Below are 11763 nucleotides of genomic sequence, written 5' to 3'. Positions count from 1 at the left end.
TTATCTTTACCTTAGATTCACTGTTAGAAAGTAAGTTTTTTGCCACCGTAACAATATTTTATCTACTAACTTTAAACTATAAACTTTTAACTATTAACTTTTGACTTTTAATGATATTTTAAAGAAATTTTAATCAGACTTTTATTTCGCGTCTCACGTTGTAAAGATCAATCTTCTTTTTTCCTTTGTTTACGATTCTCCTACCGTCACTTGCATTCGATACAGCCCACTTTCGCTCGATCAGGGCTGTTGCTACTGGAGTGCGTTCGGTGTGTTCGATCCGAGGGGTTGACACTCCGGTGACACTCCCCCCCAGTTTGCTGACTCCGCCTCTGAGTCTGCTAACTCCTGCTTTCCTCTGACATCAAGCACCGCAACCTTAACCGCTGGTCTCTCGTACACGCCTTTCGAAGTTTGGATTGTAACCGTGCGTACTTGTCCGTCTCGGTTTATCGTTCCAATGACGCGCCCTTTCGGCCAGCAGTTCCTTGGTAGACCTGGATCCACTATCAGCACGATATCGTTCCTCCTAATTGGCGGAACCTTCTCATGCCACTTGGATCGCCGGGTGATTTCCGGCAGATACTCTCGCACCCACCTCTTCCAGAAGTAGTTGGCCATTTGCTGAGAGAGATGCCAGCCACGACTCAAGAAAGTTGAATCATCGTCCAACTCGGTCCAGGGTTTGAAACCGTCAGACGATCCCAGCAACCAGTGATTAGGCGTTAGGACGGGGGCTGCCTCATCCTCTATGGGCACGTGAGTCAGCGGTCTTGCATTTAGAATGCCTTCAACCTCAATCAACGCGTTCCTCAACTCTTCCTCTGTCGGTCGACGCGACAACCGAAACTCTGACAAGGTACGTTTGACAGATTGAATAAGCCGTTCCCAACTTCCTCCCATATGGGGAGACGCCGGTGGATTGAAACGCCAGGTAGTAGTCGAAGACACGAGCTCCTGCGCCATCTCGTGCTGATCTAGGGCCAGCAATGCCTGCTTCAATTCTCGCTCGGAGCCAACGAAGTTGGTTCCTCTGTCGCTGTAGAAAACAGCCGGTGTGCCTCGTCGCACCATGAAGTTGCGTATCGCCATTACGCATGAGCTTGTTGACAGTGAGCTAGCTATATCTATGTAAACCGCACGGATCGTAAGGCAAGTCAGAAGAACCCCCCATCGTTTCTCAACCCGTCTCCCTATAGCCACTTCCATGGGACCAAAATAATCAATACCGGTGTGCGTGAAAGGACGAACGAACGCTGCAAGCCTACATACCGGGAGATTTGCCATCGCGGGGGGTCGCGGACGGGCTTCTCGCAACTTACAGCGTTGACAGTCGGATCTGACCTTGGTGTATACTCTGCGCAGTCGGCTGATGCAGTACCTTTGACGAACCTCGTTAATCACCGACTCGTGGTTTTGATGGTGAAACTTTTGATGATAGCTTTCTACGATGAGGAGCGTAATCGGGTGGTCACGTGGAAGGATGATTGGGTTGGCAGTATCTGGAGTTAAAAATTTACACATTCCCGTTCTACCGTGCATACGAAGCAGTTGACGTTCGTCGAGATACGGACTCAGTTTGTAAAGCGGACTTCGTTTAGGAAAGGTTGTGTTGTCCTTCCTGCGTAAGATTGACAATTCTTCTGAGTACTTATCCTGCTGCGCGATGCGAAGATGAAATTCTTCTGCCTGGCGGATTTCGTCACTAGTGAGGCATCCACTGATCTTGGCGAACTTCTTCGGGCGTGCGTTTTTAATAAACCGGAATACGTATACGGTCGCTCGAACTAATCTCCTCCAAGTACAGAAGTTAGTCGCAGGTATTGCCTCGCTTGTCGTTTCAATGTGCACGTTGACATGTGCACGCAGCTCCTCTGTAGGTTCTGCTATTTTACCTGGTATTACCGGCCACTCCTCTTCTCCTTGCCAAAGAAATTCAGGTCCCTTGAACCACCTGCTGTTACCCGTTAGCGATGGACGACAGTGCCATTTCGTACCCTCGTCCGCGACATTCCACCTCGTTGGAACCCACCTCCATTCGATAACGTTTGTCAGGTCCAGAATATCGCTGACCCTTGCTGCCACGAATGCGCTGTACTTGCGGTGATCAGCCCGTATCCAGGAGAGAACATTTCTGGAGTCTGACCAATAGAAACGCTTTGAGATCTCTATGGATAATCCTTGAAGAACAGAAACGGATAGTCTAGCACCAATGCGTGCTGCTTCAAGCTCCAATCGAGGAATGGTTAAATATTTGAGGGGTGCTACACGGCTCTTCGCTGCCACGAGTGAACATTCGACCGCACCGTTTTCTACGAACCGAAGATATACTACCGCCGCCATACCATTTTCGCTTGCATCTACGAAGGTATGCAACTGTACCTCCATCTGGGATGTAATCCTCGTTTGAAGTCTGTAGCAGCGTGGGATCTTCAAGTGTTCGATCTCTGGAAGGAATTTCAGCCACGTTTGCCACTTTTCGTAGCATTGTTGATCGACGTTGTCATCCCAACCTGCACCCGTTCGCCAGATCTCCTGCATCAGTACTTTGAGATACATGAGATAGTGGGCAATCAAACCTAATGGATCGTAGATGGTCATCATGATGCGGAGCACTTCTCGCTTCGTAGGACAGCGGGCACCCTCCAGTAGGTCTCTTCCCAGTCTATCCCAGTTGATCTTGTAGGTGAAGCAATCTGTTTTGGTGCACCACCACATGCCCAGTACCTTCTCTGTTGCTAGATCAGACGATAGATCAAGGCTTTTCTCCTCTCCCGAGTTACTGCAAAGTGCCGACAGAACGGCGACGGAGTTGGACATCCAATTTCGAATTTCGAACCCACCTTGGTTGTGCACGTACCAGACTGCTTTTGCTAACTCGATCGCATCCTGCTCTGTTTCTGTACTGCACAACATGTCGTCGACGTAAGTACAATGTACGATTGCCTTAGTAGCTGCCGGGTGCTGTTTGCTGAACCTTTCGGCGTTTTTGTTCTTTATGAACTGCGCGCTCGCTGGAGAACAGCATGCTCCAAATGTCATCACCTGCATGACGTAAACATTGGGTTCGCTCTTCTCGGTATCCCGCCACAAGAACCGTTGACTGTGCTGATCCTCGCTACGTATGCCAACTTGGTGAAACATTTCGCGAATGTCACCACATATTGCGAAACGGAACTCGCGAAACTTGTAGAGGACGGTAACCAGCGGCGTGAGCAGATCAGGCCCAGCGAGGAGACAGGAATTCAGCGAAACTCCATTCGTTTTTGCGGCTGCGTCCCAGACGAGTCTCAATTTTCCGGGTTTATTAGGGTTGGTAACTGGGAAGACTGGTAAATACCAGACACGTTCGTGGTCCTCCATCAGCTCCTCTTCGGTCAGTTTGCGAGCGTAGTCCTTCGCTACGTAATCCGCAAACTTCTCCTTCAGCATCCGTGCGAGCTCCGGGCTTTTTTCCATCCGCCGTTCAAGGCTATGAAACCGTTTTAAAGCCATGGGCTTACTATCCGGCATCCGCACGTCGTTATAACGCCACAGCAAACCTGTTTCAAACCTCCCATTTGCATGATCGGTCAACTCGTGTAGAAGCTCTATGGCCCGCTCATCATCCTTAGAACGGAGCTGCCTAGAACGCGGCGTTACACCCAAATTCTCAAGAGAGAAATACTCTTTCATAGCGCGTTCTACGAATCCGTCGTCATTTTCCTTCTCCCCGTGCTCACAGCTGCAAACGTGGCACGTATAGTGTACCATATTCATTGGCTTGTCCGTCGGAAAGCCACCGTAGATCGTCCAACCCAGGTTGGTTTTAATTGCGATTGGTTGACCCGGTTTTCCTTCCCGGCTTTTCCTCACGAGCGTCGCGCTTGCGTGCCTTACTCCGATTAGGATACGTGGTCGAACATTACAATAGGGTTCAACCGGAACACCTTCTAAGTAGCGGTTTTCAGCTTGTAGCTGTTTCACGTCTAGTGTTTGAGGCGGTAACTGCAGTTCTTTAACAGTGCGGACATCCTCGAGATGAAACCGCTTTCCCTTTAGCCCAGAGACGTCTATATTAACACTACGGGATTCAGGTTCTGAACGGTGCGTGCCTCCAGTCCACTTGAGGCACAGTGGCCGGGGCTCTCCCGTAAGGTTTAATTCATCTGCCAGTTCCTGGTCCATCAGCGTCAGAGAGGATCCATCATCCAGGAAGGCGTAGCAGTGCATCATTACTCCGTTCCCATACGCTACAATGGGCACGTAACGGAATAGGGTTGTACTCGACCCAGACATGTGTGCATTGCAAGCTTGTTCGTCGTGCAATGGGTTGACGCTCAGTTCCTTATGCAATAAGGGATGGTGCTTGAAGGTGCAGCCATTTACCTTACAATCCCTCGATTCGCATCCACCTTTGTGCTGTTTCAGGCACTTGCGACACGCTCTTGCCTCGCGTATTGTCGCCCACCGTCCATCGTAAGAGAGTTCCAAGAAGCGTTTACATTTCGCGAGTGACACGCAAGCTCCTTTGCAAGCAATGCAGCTGTTTTGGTTTGCTTTCCTGGCTCCAGTCGTCGTAGATACGCTCGATGCTTGCCCTTTGCTAGAAGACTGCTCAGCGTGTGTGTTTACAAAGGCCTTCGACTTCTTGCGGGGCTCCTGGTTCTGGTCAGGCTCCTGTTGTCTACGCGGCTCAGAAACTAGGCAGGCATCTTCCGCTATGGCATAGATCCACTCACTGAAGGCCACCAGATTAACCCTCCGCAAACACCTGGTGTGTCTCGCCCATTCTAGCTTCATCGAAGCGGGAAGCTTCCCAACTATGTCGCCCAGTAACGAAACGTCTCGCAGGTATTCCTTCCTCCCGCATGCGTCGATCGTAACAGCAAGATTCTGCACTGCCAGCGCAAAATCGATCAACTTATTCATCGAGTCGGCTCTAAGTGGTGGCATAGCTAAGACTTTGTCCTTCAATGACTGTATAATGAACTGCGGCTGTCCAAATCGCAGCTTAAGTGCATCTATCGCCCTACGCACTGTTGACGGATGTAGCAGAAAACTACGCACTGTAGCAAGCGCGTCTCCCTTCAGGCAGTTTCTCAAACGAAGCATGTTCTCGTCGTCCGTATACCCGCACATACGCGTTGTGCTTTCGAAGGTGGAAAAAAACATTGGCCACTCCTCAGGATGACCTGTAAACATGGGTAAATCCTTTGCGACGACCTGGCGAGCAGCGAGTTGAGAAACTGCCTGAAGGGAGACGCGCTTGCGAATTTAAAAATTTTGTTACTTGCGGAACACGGTAACAAAGAGGGTGATTTGGCCTTTCCAAATTTGCAACGTCGTTTATTCGTACGAAGCTTAACGAGCGTTTTAAATTCCTGTGTAGTACATAAATTTTAGATAGTTTTTTGATAATTTTTAGGTTAACTAGGTCTGCTTACGTTTAGTGTCCTTTTTCCTCTCTATTCGCTGACGTACGAGCCCACTGTTAATACGCTTTACCTTTAATTTAAATTTATCTTTAGGCATTAAACTCGTTTTAGAATAGATTTCCTTACCATAGACTTAGATCAGCAAGCTATTCTTTCTTCCGTACTAATCATAGGCATAAGTAGACATACGATCCTAAGTATAAGCAATTTTACAGTAATTTTAAGCACAAATTTCCTATAGTTTTTATCTTTACCTTAGATTCACTGTTAGAAAGTAAGTTTTTTGCCACCGTAACAATATTTTATCTACTAACTTTAAACTATAAACTTTTAACTATTAACTTTTGACTTTTAATGATATTTTAAAGAAATTTTAATCAGACTTTTATTTCGCGTCTCACGTTGTAAAGATCAATCTTCTTTTTTCCTTTGTTTACGATTCTCCTACCGTCACTTGCATTCGATACAGCCCACTTTCGCTCGATCAGGGCTGTTGCTACTGGAGTGCGTTCGGTGTGTTCGATCCGAGGGGTTGACACTCCGGTGACAACCCGAGAGAATCCTACCGGCCGGCCGTCCGTCGATGAGCTAGCTAGAAACAAATTGAGACGAAAAGTTTTCCAATCTTTCCGATTGCTTCGGGCAACGGCTCTGCTCTCGGTATATTTATTACTACTCCTGCTGCTACCGAAAACCAAAGCCATCTTCAATGTGGTTGTTGGTGGAATGATCCAGGTCAGGCTTCGAAATAGTTTGCTGACCTACTACGGTTGGAGGAGGGATATTAAAAGAAAAATGGGTGCCAAGTTTCAATTTACTTTTGATTCATTGTCTGGTTTCTTGGTAGATGATAAATTTTGGTTTGGTTTGGTTTGGTTAGTTGGATTTTCTTAATTAAACAATAATATGTAGGAAATTTTGAAAAAGATTTATTAACTTTTTGACATAAAGTACCATCACCGAAAAAGGAGCAAGCCAACTCAAAGCCGTCGAAGATTACAGAAAACTCAATCTATCCATGATCAAATCATGGCTGGCTTTGTGTGAAGCCCACCCATCCCGTCGCGTTGTCGCGCCGATAGAAACGATAACGCGCGAGCTGACGAAGCGACGCGACACAAAGGCCATCGCACAAAGACGGAAACCGATAACATCGCTAATCTCAGTCACCTTTGCTTGGCTGCTGTTCTCCAACTCCATCCACTGAGACGACCGACTTTTCGAAACGAAAGATTTTCTTTTCGAAAAATGGCATGGCTTGCTGTTCCACCATGTGTGGCACGAGATTGCGATTGCGAGTGAATCAGGTTATTAAATATTGTAAGGGAGAGTTGCCGAAGTTGGGGATGTTTGGATCGGTTTTTCCTTTTTGTTGGAGTCTTGCGAACCAATTTTAAAACCACTACAAATCAGTTATACGACTCAAAATTGACCAAAATTTTTCATAACTGTACCGAGATTTCTTACTTCATTGAAATTAAAAAGACTTGAATTATCGAAAACTTCCAACTACTTTTTAATTTTTTCTTTTTTATTTGACTTAAAATTTACTTAAAACCAATGCCCCAGTCTAATGCATTCAAAAGTTGAATTATTTTCTGTACTGAGTGGGAACGCGTCTCTATGTATCTTAGCTTGTATGCATCAAAATTAATCTCCAGGGTATCCAGGGCGGGATGATCTTTGGACGCGCTGAAGCCTCAGCCTGTGTGTCTTAGTACGTCCCGATCAGACGTCTCGTGGCTCTATCGCTGGATAGATAATTTGTTTGTAGACAACCTGCTGGTTCGTTAGGCTCGGTTTAAATGTTCTGCATACCATCGAGCGGATAAGTATGCTACCTTTGTTGATAATTTTGTTAACATGGGACCTGAATATCAGCTGCCTGCCTAGCGTGAGACCAAGGTAATCGACCTGATTGGACCACTAAGAGGGTAGTGATGTCAAATGTATATGGGTCATTCCACGCCAAATGACCGAGAAAAAGATCAAACGTGTAATCGACCTTCACGGATTTGAACGAAATTTTTCCAGATTGTTCATTTTCGGTGAGAAAGTAAAAATCCAAAATTTGGTACGGATCGAACATTCCCTCGACTAATGGGAGCGCCTCCATTTTTAAGGAAAATACCCGATTTTGCCAAAACCTCTTTTTTCTTTTGCTTATATCTCCGGAAATATTAAGTTTAGAAAGACACTATTTTCACATTTTCAAAGGAAATCATCCAAGGAATTCGAAAAAGATATTATTTTTGAGAACCCGTGCTGCAAAACATTTTTAAACTCAATTTGAAAACTGAATTTACATTTTTCTCTCAATGAAGACAATTTTATCTCAAAAATTTCAACTTCATCGTGTTCGTCAGATTTGTTTACATAAGAATCACTCATCGTCCCGAGGTATTCTTTGCCGATCCCGAGATGCAGCGTTTTAAAGCAAGTAATTCCCCATTTTTAATGTAAAGCTAAGAGCAAAATAACTTTTTTTTGAATCAGTAACTCTCTACCCAATGTAAAAATACTTTGGCATTTCAGAAAAGCATTTTTATACAGTATATAAAAAGGTTTTTCTGACACAGTGTTGCCAACTTTTCAGTTTCCCGCACGATTAGTTACATTAATTAAGGGAATATTAGTCTCCTAGCAACAATAAACGCAATAAACAAGGAAGATAAGGGCTCATGTTTATTAGCGAGTTGAAAAACAGTTTACATGACTTTGATCAAACAACTAACGTATATTTTACGCCTTTTTGAAGTAATATTTTCTCATCTAGTGCTATAAATCAAACCAAAAACTGAAAAGCTGGCAACACTGTTAAGAAAAACTTTGCTACATATTTTATAGATGCTTTCTCGATATGACAAAGTAGTTTTACATTGCGTAGAGAATCACTGCTTAAAAAAAGTTATTTTGTTTATAGTTTTACATAAAAAATGGAGTATTGCTTGATTTAAAACGCTGTACCTCGGGATCGGCAAAAAATACCTCGGGGCGATGAGTGATTCTTATGTAAACAAATCTGCAAAATACTACATATGAAGTTGGAATTTTTGCGATAAAATTGTCTTCATTGAGAGAAAAATGAAAATTTAGATTTCAACTTCAGTTTAAAAATACTTGGCGGCAGTGGTGCCTGAAAATAATATGTTTTCGAATTCCTTGGGTAATTTCCTTTAAAAATGTGTAAATAGTGTCTTTCTAAACCCAATACTTCTGGAGATATAAGCAAAAGAAAATAAGAGGTTTTGACAAAAAAGGGTATTTTCCTTAAAAAATTTTCCTTTCCCATTGATCGACGAAATGTCCGATCGGCACAAAATTTTCGATTTTTGCTTTCTGACCGAAAACGAACAATCTGGTGAAATTTGGTTCAAATTCGTGAAAGTCGATTACACAAGGCTCGGACACTTCGCGTGGAATGACCCATATATGTTATACAGAATGGGCCCCAGGATACTTCCTTGAGGCACACCTGCAAGTATGTTAAATGTTTGCGAACAGACACTATTCAGAGATGCGATGTCTTTCGATTCATCACAAACACAACACAAATGACACAAACACGACTACCCATCCTATTTACGCGGGAAGCTGTCAACCGGTTCCGGCACACTCTGTGCTAGTAACACGCTACTGGCAATTACCCAAATAATGTGTCATTAACACACATTACACATTCCAGGCAAATCCTCTATTATGCTGTAAATACCAGGATGCCACATCCGCCCCCTGCATAAAATGAACAATTTAATATATGATATTATTCCAGGTCCATTATAAATGTTTTACATTGTACCAACAATGTCTACAAATTATTCTTGTTTCTTATATTGAATTTCGTTAATCCGTTAATTTCGTTAATAGTCCGTAGAGCAATCGCTCCCATTTTAGTTATGTGACGACCTAAAATAGAAAATACAGCTAAAATCTTTGATAGGACATGCATAATTGTCCCAGTATCTACCATATCTTGTCATTGATATCTACCATATCTTGTCATTGATATTGTACGTCTATGAACCTTACCTTCCTGAGGTCAATGGTCATGATATTCTACCTATCCAACTTTTTAATGTTTTCAAAACATTGGCCTAAGACATAGTCTTGTGCTTTTTTCGATTCAACCCTAACAAATGTTAATAATTCAGGGTTTTATTGATTTTTCTCGGTGATGGAATAACTCGATTGTACTTTTCTGCGTTACGCGTTTCAGCCTACTGTGTTAATTTCAGCCATCTTCGGTCGCCTATCGGAAGTAGAATTACAAATTTTATAAAAATAGTCACTACGAGCAAAATATTTCGAGGTTTAGCAGTAATTTATATGATAAACATTGATCTAATTTGAAAAGTTACAGTCATAATTTTCACTTACAAAAAGAACGTCTTAACACTGTGAACGTCTCGTACTAATTACGTAGTTTTGTTAGTATTTTGCCGGGTTGAGTCCCCGTGGGTTGTATTATATTTAGTCTGCATATTGCGTAGTTTCGGTATTAGTCCGTCATATGCTGTGTTGAAATTGCCGCACTCACGCTGCAGGTTGACTGTTTTATCGTCGCCAAGAACCTTGATATGGAATATTTCCGCCGTCAGTCTGGTCTCCTGGTCGTCAATACATCAATATTCGGGTGTCATCAAATCGAAACAGGTATTGCCTATGGGCTTTTCCCAACTCAATCATAAAAAGCAAAGTCGTGGGCTTAAACCGTCATTAGACATTACCCTTCTTTATCAACAGACTTCGCAGCCGGCTGTTTTAGAGTACAAGAAAATTACGAGGCCAGTGTAACGATCCTACTGACTCTACCAAGCAAGCACCGTCTAACCGAGATTCGAACATGCGACGACTGGCTTGTTAGACCAGCATCGTACCTCGAAGCTAAGTAGGCGGTGCCCAACTCAATCATATTACACGTTAATCTTGGCCCTCTCACCGGTTCGACTGTAACGCGAATTGGACTTGGGTTTTTCCCTGCTCAATCTTAACACACATTGACCATGGCCCTCACGCAGGCTCAACTTGAACACGAACCTGCGCGAGAAAACCTTATAGTTAGAACAGCTTCGCAAAACAAAAGTCAGCCGAAGCAAATCACCCCTTACATTCAGAATTGCCCCCATATAGCCAATATATAGCGTTACGAAATATGTATGTTCCATATTGCTTACCGGAGATTTTACCTCTAAAATCATGCCGAAGGTTCAATTTGGCCAAAAGATCGCCAATGTGATGTCCTGCAATTCACTATCCGACACAAACATGACTACTCATCCCATTTATGCGGGAAGCTATCAACCGACCCCGGCACTTTCACTCTATGTGGCTACCGGCAACTACCCAAAAATATGTCACTAACATACATTACACATTCCAGGCAAATCCTCCAATACGCTATCAATACCAGGATGCCCTGGAATACACTGGTACCACACATTGTCGAATACCTCTTCGATATCCAAGAACGTCATTGCTGTCCTATCTTGGTTACCGATCTGCTCCGCTGGATTACGCTGGTAACTCGATGGAGTTGATGGATGGTGGGCCTTCCCTTGCAGAACCGAAACTGTTCCTCTAGAAAGATACTATTCTCATCTGCGAATGAAAAAATCTGTGGCTTTGGATTGGATTTCCACATTAAAGGGAAGTGACCAAGCTCCCAGCACCTTGTGAGCAGGTTTGCTGCAAAAGTAAATGAGCGTTGGTCCGAAGTGCTTGAGCTTGATAGTGAATGTGTTATTTATCAGCTCATCAGCGATGATTTTTTGTTCCTATCTGATCGATCAACCTCGGCGACCCCATCGGCAATAGAATACTCGTGTGGGCTGACGATATTCTGTCCTGTTTCACTTGGAGTGATCAGTAGAATCCCTTCGCCTGACATCCCAGACGAGACAAGAGGAGGGATAAGCTTGGGCTCGTCTTGAAGACCTTAGTCATGAACCAGAATGGTGTTGAATGAGATGAAATTTGTTTGAGCTTCTTTTGGAGGTCCTTGTTTCTTCACTTTCGAATCTGCTCCTAAATAACCCTAGAAAGACTGTTTGTTATAGATTTTTCTGCCGGTCACCAGTTCGCTGGTGTTGATGCCGGTTTACAATACCCAACCGCATCAGATGTATGGTAGTGGGATTTTTTTGAAGAAAGGTGCTCAGCTGGGACTTACCCGGACGACGGCAATCGCTCGCTGGAGGGATTCTAGCGCCTGGTTGCTCAGCTTCAGTGTATCCAGAGGCTGTTTGGAATGCATGTTGTCGTTGACGATACGTTGAAACTTGGCCTACTGGGCACGATGGTAGTTTTGTCGAGGCTGACTGTCTACCGTATCGGTGGAGGCAGCAAG

General features: G+C 44.1%; 1 protein-coding gene across 1 annotated transcript; it reads right to left on the bottom strand.

Annotated features, from left to right (window-relative positions):
- Positions 1 to 252: 252 nt before the first annotated feature.
- Positions 253 to 11670, bottom strand: LOC128741069 (uncharacterized). Its single transcript, XM_053836645.1, has 2 exons — positions 11587 to 11670; positions 253 to 5232 (listed from the first exon to the last, which is right to left on the bottom strand). Exons 1-2 carry the CDS (start codon positions 11668 to 11670, stop codon positions 253 to 255), a joined length of 5064 nt encoding a protein of 1687 aa, XP_053692620.1.
- Positions 11671 to 11763: the final 93 nt, after the last annotated feature.

This window comes from Sabethes cyaneus, chromosome 3 (assembly GCF_943734655.1).
Source record: "Sabethes cyaneus chromosome 3, idSabCyanKW18_F2, whole genome shotgun sequence".
In the NCBI taxonomy this organism is placed as follows: domain Eukaryota; kingdom Metazoa; phylum Arthropoda; class Insecta; order Diptera; family Culicidae; genus Sabethes; species Sabethes cyaneus.
Note: the sequence above shows the minus strand (reverse complement) of the source record. Positions and strands in the feature narration are given on the sequence as shown.